The sequence below is a fragment of the Dromiciops gliroides genome, chromosome 2 (genome assembly GCF_019393635.1).
Source record: "Dromiciops gliroides isolate mDroGli1 chromosome 2, mDroGli1.pri, whole genome shotgun sequence".
NCBI lineage: Eukaryota > Metazoa > Chordata > Mammalia > Microbiotheria > Microbiotheriidae > Dromiciops > Dromiciops gliroides.
Window position 1 is genome coordinate 673,263,174 of NC_057862.1, and position 18,187 is coordinate 673,281,360.

The window sequence follows — 18,187 nt, forward strand, 5'->3', positions numbered from 1 at the left end:
GCATTCTACTATAAGGGAATACAATATGCCAAATACAAGCAAAAGGTAGAAAAATTTTGCTTTTCAAAGTACTTAACCAGGGATCACCTTGCTTTCAATATTGGGACTGATAAGTCCACGTTTTTTTTTTTTTTTAAATTGTAGATTACTAGGTGACACACTCGATAGAGTACCAGGGCTGGAGTCAGAAAGACCTGAGTTCAAGTACAGCCTCAGACACTTACTAGCTGTGTGACCCTGGGCAAGTCACTTAACCCTATTTACCCCAGTTTCCTCATCTGTAAAATGAGCGGGAGAAGGAAATAGCAAACCACTCTCGTATCTCAGCCAAGAAAATCTCAAACAGGGTCATAAAGAATCAGAAATGACTGAAAGGGCTCAACAACAACAATTTTTAATACTGTTTTTTTGGGGGGGGATTTTTTTTTTGGTGAGGCAATTGGGGTTAAGTAACTTGCCCAAGGTCACACAGCTGGTAAGTGTTAAGTGTCTGAGACCGGATTTGAACTCAGGTCCTCCTGACTCCAGGTCTGGTTCTCTATCGACTGCACCATCTAGCTGCCCCAATTTTTAATACTGTTAAGACAAAAGAGGCAGGTGTGTGTGTGTGTGTGTGTGTGTGTGTGTGTTTCTTCCTGAAGGAAACACTTAAAAACCAAACCTTGTATTCAATAGAGGAAAAAAAACCCAACCCCCAGGGAAGAGCTAGGCTCCAAATAAACACACACTCAACATAAGAACACAAGCTGATTGCTCCTAGTATCATATATTCCAGGAAAGTAAATGTTTCTGAGAACAGACTAAATTTCTCAAGAATAATTTCTTTTAATTTACATGGCGGTGACCTCCATGTCATAACTCTTCCCAAAGGAATCTCCCAAGGAGCAGCATTGCGAGATAAACACTTTCAGGTCTCATTTTCTATTAAAATAAAATTAACAGCTAAATTTGTGTTGGTGATTTAAAATATTTATTAGCATTCAATTGCAATACCATTTGTCTTCTTACAGTAAACGAGTTCTCAAAATCTCCAAGCTCCTTGTTTTCCCTTCATCCCTTGTCACTTTCTACTGGCAAATGCAGTGAGGCTGCGGGGCCTGAGTGCTTGGGAGAAAATTCTTCAGACTTTTTTGAATTTCCCAAGTCTCTGCTTCTTTCCCACCCCTCTATAATGACAACTTTGAAATAACATTTACTCTCAGGGTCATATCCCAAACTATTTATTAAGATACGCATTTCTGTATGAAAATCTCAGTTCTTTCTTTTTTATTAGTCAACATTCTGAGGTCCAATTGCTATGTCAGATGTCCTGCTAAGAGCTCATTCCAAAGGACAGAGGAGGTATGGCTAAAACATAATAATAGATGAGTGAATGTTTTATAGGAGAGGCAGTTAGGTGACTGACATAGTGCTGGACCTGGGCTCAGAAGGAATCGTCTTCCTGGGTTGAGATTTGGCCTCAGACACGTACTAGCGGGGTGACCCTAGGCCTCAGTTACTTCATCTGTAAAATGAGCTGGAGAAGGAAATGGCAAACTGCTCCCATATTATTGCCAGAATAACTTCAAATGGTGTCACAAAGAGTAGGACACAACAGGAAAATGAGTGACCGATGTTTTATAGTTGCAGTATCAAATGTGGACAAGCCTCTCTCATCTATCACATGACAAAAGATATGTGTGTGATCTGTTTAAGCTGGGCACTGGACTGTGAGCTCTTCAAGAGTACAAACCGTTTATTTTGTCTTTCCTTTTTTCCTTTCTGTATATCCCCAGAATCAGGCACATGCTTGGGAGACGGTGCTAGGGAGATAATGCTGGCTCACTGATGTTTACAGAATGTAATGACAGAATACTAGGTTTCACTTCATCTGCCAGTATATCGCTAAAGTCAAGTGTTGGCTTGAACTAATGCACAAACTCAGGCTTTTCAGTTCCCCTCCAAACTATACAAAATGAAAGGTCTAACATATTGGACTTTCTTTAAGAGGAAGAAGAAGGGGGCAGCTAGGTGGCACAGTGGATAGAGCACTGGCCCTGGAATCAAGAGTACCTGAGTTCAAATCTGGCCTCAGATACTTACCACTTACTAGCTGTGTGACCCTGGGCAAGTCACTTAACCCCAATTGCCCCACTTAAAAAAAAAGAGGAACAACAAGAAGAATTAAAGCCTTATATTTACCTGACTGATCCAAAATGACTGAGTAGACTAAACCATGAATGGAAAGCACATCAAATAGGAGTATCAACAAATGTGGATGAGGACCCTGTGAGAATGGCTAGGTAGCACAGTGGATAGAGCTCTGCCCCTGAAGTTGGGAAGACCTGAATTCAAATCTCACCTCTGACATTTACTAGCTGTGTGACCCATGGCAAGCCACTTTACCCCAATTGTCTTAAACTTCTGGTGCTATCTCTAGTTGTCCTGATAACATATCTTGCCACCGTACCCAGATGCCTCTGGAGAAGAGAGTGAGAATGGTGATTTTGCAGAGCCCTTCCTCACTTAAAATCCAATTCAATGCAAGTAATTATGCCTGTCATGGTCCTCTTCAAAAATGAAGGACAGGGGGCAGCTAGGTGGCGCAGTGGATAGAGCACCAGCCCTGGAGTCAGGAGTACCTGAGTTAAAATCCGGCCTCAGACACTTAACACTTACTAGCTGTGTGACCCTGGGCAAGTCAATTAACCCCAATTGCCTCACTAAAAAAAAAAGAAAAAGAAAAAAAAAAGAATGAAGGACAAACAATAACAATAATGAGGCCCTGTCACACACACACACAAAAAAAAGTTAGACATAGTCTTTGGGTAACTAATATTTTTATTAATTATGCTCATCTATAATTAATAAAAGGGACCAATGATACTCTTTTATTTTTTTGGTGAGGTAATTGGGGTTAAGTGACTTTCCCAGGGTCACACAGCTAGTAAGTGTTAAGTGTCTGATGCCGGATTTGAACTCAGGTCCTCCTGACTTAAGGGCCGATGCTCTATCCACTGTACCACCTAGCTGCCCCTGCAATGATACTCTTGAATGCCAAAGATCCCTAATGGGACTCACTCACTGCCTAGGACCTTTGAAAGAGTGGGTGTTTCTGAAGGTGTCAATCAACTCTGATTGGTTACCAATTAATGAGAATGAATATTGTAATGAGAACTGGACCTATTCTAATGAGGCACTGGAGCATATGCCTTTGAGTATGCCATTTACTTCCAAAGCACCCCCAGACTGACAAAGGCTCTCTCCCCCTGCCTAAAGCTGCCTGAGTGGAACACAATGAATTGGAATCTGTCTTATATTAAATTCTTTGTAAGGTTCTCATGTTGGGTGAGGCAAAAACTCCACCTAGATAAGCTAGTCTATATCGGGCAAATTTTGGGGAAAGGTCAAGTATCACCCTAATAACTTGTTATTTAGTATCATTTCTCTCAGTACTTAGGCAAGGATATTGACTTGTGTGTCTATCAATTTCTTTCCTTAGAAAGGTGATAACAGAAAAACAATAGAGACTCATGATATTGCTTCAAAATGATCTAACTAAAAAGAGGGATAAAATTTTTGAGAACAACATGCTACGTAAAAAACTTTCATAAGAAATAATTTTTAGTTTGAGTTGGGTATTTAGCCACATTGAAAGTATCCCAAAATTTAAGAGTTGGATTGGACCTCAATGGTTACCTAGTTCAAATTATACCATAAAAAATCTCACTATAATATAGTCAGGTTTTTATCTTCTCCTTAAATGGCTTCTTTGAATAGGAGCCCAAAAGTTCCGCCAACGCACAGCCAATTCTGTTTTGGAAATAAACCATTATTAGAAAGCAAACTTGTACATGTAAAACCTGTACACATTGTCCCTATTTCTGTTCTCTGGGATCAAATTGTTGATTCAATGAATAAGCATTTATTAAGTGCTTAGTGCATGCCAGCAATACAGAGATGGATGAAAAAATGAGACTGACTCCAGCTTCAAGGAGTTCATCTTTTAATGTCTAATGCCAAGTCAAGCTCCTCTTCCCAATGACAGCCCTTCAAATACTTGAAGAAGCTATCATGTTTCCCACCCCTGAGTCTTCTTTACCTCTAACAAAACATCTCTAGTTCCTTCAATTGATTCTTGTTTGTGTGTTGTTTAAAATCTAAATGTGGTTCTAATCTGCCCCTCCCCAGTTTTGGGGGAAGCTGGCTAAAATCACTGATGAATTCAACAAGAGTTTAGGCTTTTAAAGATTAATTAAGATATATATTATAAGTTAGTGAAGAGAGAGAGAGATTGAGAACAAATTCCTTATAGCATGGAAATCCTAGCTCAGATCTAATGCAATATAGCCAGAGAGAAAGAAAGCAATTTCCTTTCCTAGCAGTGAAATGTTTCACCATTGAGCCAGTGTCCAAACAACGAAGAGCCCCCTCGACCCCCCCCCACCCCGTTTCTCCATTTGCCCACCATGCTCATTTCCTGGACAAAAAGACAGAGATCCTGAGCAGCTTCTCCCAGAAGCTCTCTGTGAAACAGGAACCAGGGCCATACACACACACACACCTCCAAGCTAATTGGCTGTTAGCTTTGATTGACATGACTACAGGCGGTTCTATAGGCGTCACTTCCAGATGCTAAGTCACATGTTTTCTCCTCAGAGTGGAGCTCTCTCTGATTCTCACCTATGTTATAGAGTCAATGCCCTTTGCCATCCTGATTATACTCCTCTAGCTACTCCCAAGCTTACTGAACATGATGGTGTCAATGTTTTGTGACCAAGAAAGAATTCTGTGGGACCATCATTTCCTGGTTTTCCTGCTTTGTTTGTCACAGCCAAGATCATATTAATATTTTTTTGGCTATGGTATCATATAACTAAATAATATTGACTACGCTTCTGTCATCTAAACCCCTCTTCCCACTCTGGTCTAATCATGTCTCTGCCATGCTTAAAGATAGAAAACTGACTTTAAAAAAATTCAAGTTTGAGGCCATGTCATTCCTCCTTCTGAATGCATTTTTGGATTTGACACAATGTTCTTGCCTAAAAAACCTTTGTTTGCATGCTGATCCTCTCATCTAGTATGTTAGCTATTTCTAGCACTTCTGTGTCATTTGTAAATAGGAATGGCACTTCTGCCTTTATCCAAGTCAATGATTAAAATGTTAAACAGCTCCAGGAGAGACCCCATGCGAAACTGACACTGACAAGCTCCTTCAGTCCTGCCATTTAACCAGTTCCAAACTCATTTCTAAGCAGCATTGTTTAGGCTCCATCTTTCCTTTTTTTTTTTCATATAAGAATACCTGGAGATACTTGATGGGCTAAAATTGAAATAAATGATGCCTACAAAATTTCCCTAATCTACTATTTCAAGATCCCTGGCCAAAAAGAAATAATGTTAGTTAGGATGTCATGACTGAATCTTGATGAAGTCATGCTGGTTCTTTGTGATCACTATTTCCTTTTCTAGATATTAACAAAATCTCTCTTTAGTAATCTGCTCCGGAATTTTTCTATAACTTAAAGTAATTGGCATATTATTTCTGCTTCCCAAGAAAGCAACATGTGCCCTTCTCCATGCCAAAAGATATATAGGCAGCTAGTTTGCATAGCTGATATAGTGCCAGGCCTGAAGTAGGGAAGATTCCTTTCTGAATTCAAATCTGGCCTCAGACACTTACTATCTGTGTGATCCTGGACAAAGTCACTTAACCCTATTCCTTATTTTTAGGATATCAACATCAGAAGTAAATGTCAGACCACTACACTAACTTTTCCAAGAAAACCCCAAATGTGGTCATGAAGAGTCAGACACAACTGTATCAATTAAATAGCAACTGGACTGGACTTGTTCCACAAGCACCTATCACATTCTCCAAGAATTTTGACAATGTCTCTAAAAATAACTTCTTATTCTTTCAGTAAAAAAGGACATAGTTTATCTGGATATAGTGATTGGAATTGGTTACCTAAATCTGGAGAATTTGAGGGGGTTGAATTTGAGGTACTGAATAAAAATAGTAGCTCAGGTACTTAGCAACTTTGTAACTCTGGGCAAGTCCCTCGGTGCCTCGGTGTCCTCATATGTAAAATGAAGAGGTAATACTAGAGCATGTTGAACACTCACTCTGAGCCAGAAATTATGCCAAATGTAGCCAGACAAGCAATCTGAATACATGCAAACAAGGCGACTCCTACCCTTGGGGAGCTTATATTCTAATGGGAGAAGGCAGGTTGTTCTAGTTGTTATGGTGGTTGTTTGTGTTGGTCATTGCAGTTGTTCTTGCTTGTCTGATGTCATCACTTGCACTGAATTGGATTTAAGTGAGAGAGGATTGTGCAAGGTCTCCAAACCTCACTCTCACCTCCAGAGCCAAATGGGTCCAGTGGAAAGATGTGCATCAGGATGACTGGAGTTGGCCCTGGATGTTTAAGGCAATTGGAGTTAAGTTACTTGCCAAGGGTCACACAGCTACTAAATGTCTCAGGTGAAATTTGAAGTCAGGTCCTCTTGACTCCAGGTCTAGTGCTCTATCCACTGCACCAACCTAGCTACCCCAAATGGGAGGAGATAACACAAAAAAGGGAGCTGTAAAGTAAAGTAGGGAGAGGCATGAAGTTGTATTTCCTCCATTTTCAAAGACACCAATGACATCATGATTTTAGGGTCAAGGTACTGTGCCTTTCACTGTGGTTGATCAGTCCAGTATGGGAGCAGAAGGCTCTATCTATCAGAGCTTTGGCACAAATAGTGCATTTTGACATTCAGGATGAAGATGTCTCTAGATTTCTGCATCTCATATTTCCTTTGTGCTACTGCAATTCTACTTTACTCATAGAATATAGCCTTCTTTGATGAGGGCATGCAATGCTAGATGGTCCCTTGTCCTTATCTCCCATCTCTCCTAATTCATACTAAAGTTCTTCAGAGAAACTTTGAGAGTATTCTTGTACTGCTTTTTACGACCTCCACGTGAGCACTTGTGTTGTGCAAGTTCCGTGTAAAATACTCTTTTGGGTAAAAATACATTTGGACTTTGGCTAGGTGGCCAGTCCATTGGAGTTGCATCTGCTACAGTACAGTTTGAATGCTTGGTGCTCTTGCCATAGGGGCATGAAATTATGGAGGTAGAGAGTGAGGTTCTCTGACATTCCTTCCAACTCCAGTCCTTTGATTTGTTTGTGACCTTAATTTAGCAAGTGCAGTTTTTGTTCAGTTGTTTTAGTCATTTCTGACTCTTTGTGAACACATTTGGGGTTTTCTTGGCAGAAATGCTGGTGTAGTTTCCCATTTCCCTCTCCAGGTCATTTTACTGATGAGGAAACTGAAGGGAAAACAGGATTAAGTGACTTTCTCAGGGTCACACAGCTTACTTCTGAGGCTGGATTTGAACACAGATCTTTCTGAAGTGTATCCACTCTACCATCTAATTGACCTCTTATTCTCTCCAGGTATCAAGTCTATGTGAGTCTTTTTTTCCTGTCATATCCAGCACAAAAGTTATTCTACCTGGCAAAGAAACAAGAAGCAAAACTTTTGACTGAATACTTCTGCCTTCTTGCTAAGGAGCAGTGCTAACCCTTCTCTGACCCTCCATTTTTCCATAAGATAGCTTTAAAAACAACAACAATCACTCTTGGTTGTCTACTTTCCTCACCAACCTCAACACATTTTGAGCATTAGCACTCCTGAAATTATTTCTCCTCACCTGTCTCACACTCCTATTCATCTTTCACTGCCTGGCTTTCCATCCACCTTCATTATATATCTTTTTAAAAAAAATCTAAATTGCCTGATAAGTTACACCATATTCGATTTTTCTGTGGACAACTTCCATTTCCAGATCCTCCTTCCAAAACTAAGGCCAGACATGAATATAAATGAATAGAAGGAAGTTGGGGACTCAAATTATGGCAAGGTAAAACCTCCTATTTGATCATCTTTCATGAGTTTGTAGTTTCTGACAAGTGCAGATCCTAACTGATAGGGGCAAAGAGTGAAGAAAAGTTCTTCTATCTCTTTTTGCAATCCCAGTTGTAATTTATAGGAGTAAAACTCCTATGGTAAGAACCAAATATGAGAGATCAAAAGCCTCCTCATATGACACCATCAGTAGGGAGCTTTATCAAAAGGACTTTTTGTAAGTCAAATACAAATAATGATGAAACACAAGGTCTTATGAAAATCCACCAAATTGTTCTCAAATAATAATTGTTCTCAACAACAACATTATTGTTGAAGTAAATGTTGTGCATCATGCATAAAACTATTTCTCATAGCAAGTTACAAAATCAAATCCTCTAATTTTCACTACTTGGGAATTAATTACCAGCCCAGTCAAGGCACTGGACAATTCCCATGAGAAAAAAATATATTTTTCACTAACAAATAGTCCTAAAAATGAGCTCTGCAAACTGGAACTTTTTTAAGGTTGTTGTTTTGTTTTGTTTTTTTTCGTGACAGTCATCTTGATGAAATATGGCCATGTGTGACAAAACTGAAATGGGACAGTTCAACATTTCAATGAGATGAATACTGCTTTGCCAACTGAAGGGAAGTTCAATAAATAATGTTCAGCTTATAAGCACTGTTTCTTAGCTATGTATTTGCATTTAAAAGTGAGGAAGATATATTTTATAGAGACTTTGATTTCAGAACTACAAATGAGTTCCCCTTTCACCCAGGTCCAGTAGCTCTCCTCAATTATCATATTAAATTAATTCCATGAATCATGTTTTCACATTAATCACTTAAAAAAAAAAGAATTTTAAATCCCAGTTGGCCAAGAAGTTGATAGAATAGACCTTGCAAAATATAGTATGAAATAATAATAAAAAGGTTCAATGAATATCTAGTTATTAAATTAAAAGGAAAGGACAGTTTCTCTTTTTATAAGCTTTCCAATTTCTCACATACAATAGTGAAGATGGAACTGTGTGAATGTAAAAAGAAAGATTGCCTTACCTGTGTAACAAGAGGTTCCAGGAGTCTCTCCACTGTCAGAGTCCTTATTTCCAAACTTTTGGGGTCCCATTTCAAAATTATAGGCGAAGTGGCTGAAGTCATGCTCCCTAGAATTGACATAAAACACTGTCAAATGAGATCTCGATTTTCCTTATACATGGACATACTTTACATGGGGTATAATAGAAAAACAAATGGAAGGCCATCGTATACTCCTGGGTAAAATTTGGAATGGGATTCCCACCTGTTGCTTGTACTTAGTATCAATGAAAACAAGGCCGATTTTATCTCACTAAATGTAGCACCTTCCTTATAATTAGAATTGTCCAAGTATGGACAATATTTGTCCAAATATAGTTAATTCAATAGGAAGTGAGCTTATCTCCGCTGATGATCTTCAAGAGATTCGAAGAACCATGATTCTGGTTGGCTCTCAATTAAGTGATCATTGAGTTCTTACTTTCCCATTTCAGTTTAGAACTCCCATTTCTATAGAGCTTTTCTAAGTACATTAGATTCATTATTTCTCTTGTTCTCTATAACAACCATTTTTAAATAGGTGTTATTATTATACCCATTTTGCAGATAAAGTAATTAAAGTTCAGAATGTTAAAGTGTTTTGCCCATATCACACAAGTTATCTGAGGCACTGAAATCTAAGTCTTCCTCTCCTAGATGGCTCACCAAACTGTTAAGGGCTTAAAGTTCTAGCTGTGATATCTAAAATCTAAATTTGTGGTTGCCTTAAATTGAAAGGTTTAGCAAGAGTTTAGAGTTTTATGTATTTCTTAAAGTGCATTAGAAGTTAGTGAAGAGAGAGAGAGGTAAAACAGCCTTCATCAAACTATCTCAAAGAGCCAGCCTCTGAACTCCCTCTAAGCCACAGTCTAGAACCCAAAAGACCATGCTCCTCAGCCACTTCTCCCAAAAGCCTCCTGTGAAACCAGAAACAGGGCCATTCACACACACACACACACACACACACACACACACACACACACACACACACACACACACACAGCTCCAAGCTAATTGGTTGGTAGCACTGATTGAAAGGACACACAGGTGGCAGACATCACTTCCTGATGCTGATCTAACCTTTGAAACCCCAGAAAAGGTCACTTCCGGACACTAACTCACCTGCTTTTTTTTCATGGCAGAACTTCCCTGCAATATCTTTCTCAACAGGTTGCTAGCACTCTAATTCTCACAGAACTATTCAACAAAGAATTCAGGGTTGACTATTTAAATGGAATTTTTAAAAAAGTATTATTTAACATGTATGTAAACAACTTTGAGTTGAAGAAAAGTATCAAGAAGACACTTTGATAATCATGTATTTTTTTCAAAATTATAAGGCATATTTGGTCTAAGGCTGAAAATCATTATCCCCTTTTACAATAAATCCCTCAAAATCTAAATAGAAGCAGAAAGGAACAAGCCTTTCCACTTCTTAGAGAAGCAGTGTGTTATAGTGAGTAGTGTAGAGATCTTGGAATTGAAGATAGGAAGACATGTATTTGGATCTCATTTCAGTCACTGAAGTGGCAGTTTGGTCTTGAGAACATCAACTTCATTTCATTAAACTATAAAATTAATACATTGGATCAGGATCAAACTTCCAAGTAAATCTAGGATCCTATGAGCCAATAAATTAAACTAATCTCTTATAATTAACTATACAGTTATCCCTACCACATCATGACTTTCCCCATTGTGATTTTGATGTATAATGGTTCAGCATAAGAATTTAAAGGGGGGGGACAGCTAGGTGGCACAGTGGATAGAGCACTGGCCCTGGATTCAGAAGGACATGAGTTCAAATCCGGCCTCAGACACTTAACACTTACTAGCTGTGTGACCCTGGGCAAGTCACTTAGCCCCAATTGCCTCACAAAAAAAAAAAAATTAAAGGGCAATTTGGGTAAGAGTTTTGTGAAAGTCACAGATGACAGGTGAAGGCCAACAGATGACACAAAGCTTATGACCAAATACTTAACCCCAAAATTTACAATAATGTTCTATAAAGATACCATAAAAACAAAAACAAAAATAAAAATCAGATTTAGGGCCAAGAAATTTTGCGAGGATTTTTCAGATCACGTTGGTGTCATGCCCCTAATCCCTGTGATGTGGAAGGGATAACTTTACAATCAAAGTGAGAATCCTCACTCCTCAAATAACAGCCAGTTATTATTTCCCATTTGTAGCTAGTCTATTTAGGGAACAAAAACTTGAATTCTACTTCAGGCAGCAGAAATTCCCCTTCCACATGAATATTATGTTACTTCAGTGCTAAAATTCCAGCAAATTATGGTTGATACTACTCACAAGCATGACTAATTACATAAAGCAAATGCACTCCTGTGCAAGTTTGATAGAGCATATTAAGATAAATTTGGCATTGTGATATGACAGCCCTCCCCCCCAAAAATGAAATCTTGGGTTAAATTAACAATGGCATTGGGTTTAAGAATAGGGAGGTGACAGTCTTTATGTAATATGCCTTTGTGGGGCCTTATCTGGAGGACTGTATGGTGGCTGCCCTAGTTTAAGGAGGAAATTGATAAGCTGGAGATTGTCAGAGGTTGGTGGGAGGAGTTGCCTTGTATGCTTATCACAGGAGAATCTGTTGAAGGAATTAGGGGTATTAAGCCTGTAAAGAGAAGTTATGTTATAGGGTAGACAAGATAGCTTTGTTCAAATATTTGAAAAGCTGTAGTGTGGAAAGGGATTAGAATTGTTTTATTTGGTAGAACCAGGAGAAAAGATGCAATTTTGGACTTGACAGGAAAAACTTCTTAATACACAGAACTGACTAAAAGGGTATAGTTCCTCCTTGAGAGGACTGGGATTCCAGTAGAGGTTGGGCCACCACTGGTCAGGTTTGTTATAACAGGGATTCTTTTCATACATGAATTGGACTATAGGAATGATGAGGTCTCTTCCAAATCTAAAACTCCGTCCTTATAATTCTTTCTGAATCATTCAACTGGATCCTGAATTATCATCTTTCTTGTAATCTTGCTTACATAGAAAGAAAAACAGAGACAGAGAGATGGAGAGGTAGAGAAAGACAGACAGAAAGACACAGAGAGAGACAAACAGAGACAGAGAGAAAGGGAGGTAGGAGTGACCCAGGCTTCAGGGAAATAAATCAAAATTAGATTGTGTTTATGTTCTTAATATAGTTCAATTAATTGCTAGAGGACATATATTTTTCCTTTGAAATTTAACCACTGACAAGCAATCATATCCTGTAAAACATCAATCTGAGTTATTTCCTTCCTAAGAATGTAAATCAAGTTCTGTGACCCTATATTTCTCTATGAATCAGAATATCTGATCACTGAATTTCTTATAAATTAGGATCTCGAATAATTTCTATCGAAATTAACTCCAAGAAGTATGAACAGAAATGGTATTTACTGACCCATGAAAGGTAGGTGGTGCAGTGGACTCCACCAATCCTGGAGTTAGGAGGAACTGAGTTCAAATATGATCTCAGAAATGAACTACACAACCTTAAGAAAGTCACCTCACCCTGTTGGTGTCAGTTTTTTCATCTGTAAAATGAGTCAGAGAAGGAAATGACAAAGCCATGAATTATCTTTGCCAAGAAAACCCCAAAGGGAGTCACAAAGAGTTGGACATGAATGAAATAACTGAACAAGTAGCCTCAACAATTAATTACCATCAATCCAAAAGCCTTAAGAATTGGTGCGCTGAGATTTTAAAGATCTCTGGATGCCAGATTTGAAGTAAATTAAATAAATTAAGTAAATGATCCAATTGCACAGATTTAGATTTCAGTTCCTACTTTAAAATAACAATTGGCATTAGTATACCACATTTCTTCCCAAAAGCTCAAAGATTTTACACATCCCTCATTCATACCATGAATTGCTACACAAGAGCAATGATCTGACACCACATTTTGCTCTCTCAGGAACACACTAGTTAGTGTACAGATGGACAATAAGACAGAAAGTTCGCTGCAGAATTGGCACACGCCAGGTCAAACTTTAGATGACTACCACAAATAGCAATCAGAAGCAGGATGTGTTTTCAGTCTGTTCATTGGCTAAGAGGTAGAATCACTGGCTACAGTCACAAATCAAACACTATTCAGCCATGTACATTGAGCAAAGGGGAATGGGTCATATACTTATGCTTTCACTATCTGGTTTGAACAAGCAGAAATCATCATGAACATTCTCATCTTTCCCACATGAGAGCTGAGAAGCAGGTTCTTTGGTGAAGGGAAAATGAGGATTTGGAATGTTATACAACTGAGAGTTTATCGTGGAAGAGAAAGAACCCTAGATTTGGAGAGAGGACATGAGGTCAAATCCTAGCTCTGCCTCTCACCATCTGTGGGACCTTGAACAAATGAGGTAAACCTTTTGGGCCTCAACTTTATCCGTCCAAAAATGAGGATGAGGACATTTAACTAGAAGACCTCCTAAGGTCCTTTCTAGTTCCAAATATCTGATCCAGGAATATTTTTCTGATCATACCATCCCTCATAAAATGGAAAAGTAACCCAGAGATTCTGATTTCAATTTCATATTTTATCCACCACTGGTTTGATCTCCAAAAACCACAGTCAAAAAGGCAGAGTGACAACAAATGCAGCCAATCTGCTGCCCCCCGAATCTGGGATGTGGCATAGAAATGCAACCTGCTAAATTGCCGCTAAGTAGGACCTTATTGCCCAATCAGCTGTTAGGTAGGAGGCAGAGGAAAGAAAGTATACTCCTCCGACAGCAATTTACCATAGCTGATATAATTACTGCCATCTGCTGTTTCTGGAAGAAGCATTTTTGTCATGCTATTTTGGTCACACTTTATTGCTTCCTAGTGTATATACTAGACCATGCATCAGAAACATTTTCTACTGCCATACTGAACCATCTGAGATTACAGGGGAGTAGGCAATATGCATATCAGGCTAGAGATAGCAACTATAACTCCTCTGTGCTCACAATATCCATTTCCTGGAGATTCAGTCACTATTAGGTGGCTCTGGGGAGCAGGCAACAACCAAAATTGTCAATGTGAAGTCCAGAGTACTGAAAGTGAAGAAGTGACATTAATAATAACTAGTGGTTAATTACTAATAATTAATAATGAATAATTATTCATAGTTACAAATAAGTAACTAATATTACTAATAACAGTAGGTAGCCATATAGTTATGGCCAGAGACTGGCACCTCTACTTTGGTCTTATATACCACTTTTTACAATCAATTATTGCATTACTAATATTCATCCAATGTTGCAACCCAAATCTTTCATTGTCTATACATTAGAAAATAAATATATTGACTGAATATTAAAGGTCACATGACAATATGGCCTCACTATACCATAAAAATCTAAGCTATATAAACCTTTCCTTGAATGTTTTTTTTTTCCTCCAGAGTTTAAATGCAATGAAAAAATCAGATAACACTACATTAATGGGCAAAGAAAAGTGACAAAAATATTTGAGTATTTTCTACTATACTTAATAGAAGAACAAATGTTGTCCTATTTCTTCTACTACAATTTACACCCTTGAGGATTTTAGCAACCTCTAGAAAGCCCTACAATTTTCATCTTGAAAAATCAACAACCTATATCCCCAAGTAAAGAAATTTAAGAGCTCCCTGTGGTACCTGCTAATGAGCTTCTGAACTGCTAAGTGAAGGACATGGGGTAGAAACTTGGAGTCTTGTTTACTAAAAGAAGAATGCCTGTAATAGATATCACCAATTCCCCTAGTAGTAGACAGGCTATTCTTACATAATCTATTCTGCTACCTAAGAAAGACTGATTTTTAATATATAGACAATTTCTAGATGTCGCTTACTCAAGCAAAGTCCCCCAGTGGTGCTTTGTTCTGGGAAAACAAACACCAAGTTGGATATTGTTTCTTTAACACTTTCTACCACTCCTTTGCCATCTGCTTCCTTCCATCTACCTTTTCATTGTCATTCCTGCAAACACCCAACTCATTTGGGTTATTTGTTTTTATTTTTAATATTTATGTTCTTTTCATATTTATCTTCTCATATTAACTTGACTTCCATACCTATACCTATCCTTAAGAGAACTGCTTCCTTTCAATAAATAAGGATAGGGGGCAGCTAGGTGGCATAGTGCATAAAGCACCGGCCTTGGATTCAGGAGTACCTGAGTTCAAATCCAGCCTAAGATACTTTTCACTTACTAGCAGTGTAACTTTAGTCAAATCACTTAGCCCTCATTGCCCTGCCCCCCCCAAAATAAAAAAAATAAGTATAAGCAAACAAAACAAATCAATACATTGTATATATCTGAAAATGTGTTATGTTCCAGTTTTCTCAGCAATTTGTGTCGAATACAAAGCCATTACCTCAGCACCACAATAGTTGGTGACCTTTGATTTATCAAACTCTATGCCATTATGTCACTTCTCCTGGGTTTGCTTAAAAAATCTGTCCCATTGACCAATTATTCCAATTTTAAACAAAATCAAATCATTCTGATACGTACTGATTTATTATGTAATTTATAGTCTTCTACTCCCTGGTGACCTATAGTCCTAATTGTTTTGCCTTTATTTCTTTCAAGATTCTTGCTTCTTTTTTTTTTATTCCTTCAGATAGATTATATGGTTTTGTTTATATGTATAAAATAATCCCTTGAATTGTTTGATTGGTAGAACTTTTAATCCATAATTTATTTAAATCATCATTTTTATTATATTGATATGACCTAACCATGAAATACTTATCTCTCTGATCATTTGTTTTCCTTGATTTAAATAAAGGCTTTTTTGAGAAATGTTATATATTATGTCATTATTTGGGGGGGGGCAGGAAAATTTATCTTTCTTTCTCCTCCTATTAGGTTTCGGTAGTGATCTATAAATAATAGAAATATGCATACATATACAGACATTGATTGAAGGTTTTCATGTGTTTATTTTATATCCTACTGGTTTCCTGAAGCCACTGTTTCAGTGAACTTTTAGTTTTCACTATGTGAAAACTATCTACTTATTGTAAGGAATTAATTGTGATTTGGGGTTTTCATAACCCTATCTTTGCTTCATTATAGTCAGACTGAAAAAAAATGTAAGCTTAAAAGCCTAAGAGAAGATGGGTGTGTACTTTGGGAGATAATTGAACAAACAAGAGGAACTCTGACCCCAGGGAATATTTTATTGAAACTAAGTAACTAAGCCTCCCCTAATAGCTCTCCCATGCCCACATGCACCTGGCCGGATTATAATGGAGCCAATTGGAGACTCAGCATAACTAAGAACCATCCCTTCCTGTGGGAGAGATGGTTAAAGGCAGTTAGAGGAAGAGGAGAGGGAAGTTTTTCTGAGGAGAGTTTTCTGAGAGAAATGGGGAAGGAAGGTAGGGACAGTTAAAGGAGCTGCTGGTGTTGACCTTCAGACAAAAATCAGAAGAGACTACACAGGTAATTCTCATTAGAGCCACAGATTTTTGGATGTGTTGAGTTTGTGTTTTTGAGGCAAAGCTAGCTCTTTGGAGCTAGCTGGGCTGCAGTAGGTTCAGGGTGTATGGGGCCTTTTTACCCAGAGCTGTAGATTCTTTCTCATTGTCCCTAACTCTACTAACCTCAGTTGTGGTTTGAACTTGTTACCATTAATAAAACCTGTTTGTTTTTGAAAAGAGGCTGTTAATTTCCTTTCTTACCCCAATACTATGGCAATCTGACCAATGAACTCTTCTCATACTAAATTTGTCCCTTACAACTAAGTAAAATATTACATCAGTTTACAAATAATGAATTTCTTTACCTATTTGCCTATGTTCATTCCCTCAAATTATTTTCTCATATTGCTATTGTAGCTAGAATTTCTAGGAATATTAAATTCTAGTTTTGACAATAGTGATCCTTGTTTTACCCTTAATCCTGTTGAAAAGATTGCTAGTCTTTCTCCATGGCAAATAAAACTATGGCTTGGCTTTCAACAGAAATGATTTATCCATACGAATAGATGCAAAGTGAAATAAGTGGAACCAAGAAATAATATATAAAGTCATTTAAACAATTTAAATAAATGAAATATTGTATAAATTTTTAAAAAGAAATTATTTCTCATATTAAGGAAAGGCATGTCTAGTTTTATGCTTCCTAGTATTTTTAACATATGCATTGTTTAGTCAGAATTGTTTGTATGTATTGTTCTTCTTTCACATATATAACAGAAGAATGAATGTTTTGAAAAAAGAAATGGCAAATTTCATGCACGAAGATAAGATAGATAGGGAAAAATAAGGGAGAAAAGGGCAACAATAGGTCATACCATGATGGGCATAGTCATATACCTGCTAATAATGCTTTATCTGACCTCATGATCATAAGAAAACTTATAACGATTTATTATGGGTTCATCCAATACCTTTTTAGTGAATACAAAATCCAGGCTTAAATGATCTATATATGAGAAAAATACCTCCTCTGGTGTGACCTTCAGTCATTTTGCCCTTTATAAAACAATTACTTTTGGTTTTTACTTCAGGGAGATCCAGAATAGCCAATCACTGTCATCCATGTGATACCCTTCATAGAATGAAGAACCCAAGGAAATTGCATTTGCAAGTATAAAACTTACCACATTTTAATGGAAATTTTTATAAAAAATTGCAAAACCAGTGTGAAATTTATGAAGCTTTGTCTATGCTATTTTCAGAGGAAAGGAAAAAAAATTAGCTACTATTAAAAAAAAAAATTAATCACCCTCCTTAACACTATAGCACCTTTACAATTTACATAGTAAACAACACTTTTAGGAAAATTTTCCACCAGTTTCAGCATAATAATTAGGGGAAAGAATCACACTCAAGTCTTAAATCCAAATTCAGAGTTAAGAAAGCATATTCGTTGCAATTATTGGGATTTTCTTGCTGCTGAGAAGCTATTAATAGAGTATCAAATTATTCATATTATTTCTCTAATGTCTCCTTTTTTATCTTTTTGACCCAAACAAGCAATTAACAAGAAATACCTTAAGTAAAGTATTTAAGAACTTGGTATCCTTACGGTTTAGGTGACCATTTTACTCCAAAGGGGTAACACATATTTTCTGATTAATGAACATCAACAGTCCTATATCAACCAAATGTCAATGAATCACAACACATTTGTTAAAAGTAGAATAGGCCAAAAAAATGAATCCCCCCAAATCTTCCTAGAACACCACAGAAGATTGGTGCTCCTGTGGTACATCA

General features: G+C 37.5%; 1 protein-coding gene across 2 annotated transcripts in view; it reads right to left on the reverse strand.

Moving 5' to 3' along the window:
- Window positions 1-18,187, reverse strand: part of CTNNA2 (catenin alpha 2) — a 1,529,678-nt gene that overhangs the window by 1,365,262 nt on the left and 146,229 nt on the right. For both annotated transcript variants that reach the window (XM_043982315.1, XM_043982316.1), the window contains exon 2: window positions 8,950-9,056. In XM_043982315.1, the coding sequence (XP_043838250.1) occupies window positions 8,950-9,051 (102 nt within the window). In that variant the 5' untranslated portion in view covers window positions 9,052-9,056. The remainder of the gene's footprint in view (window positions 1-8,949; window positions 9,057-18,187) is intronic.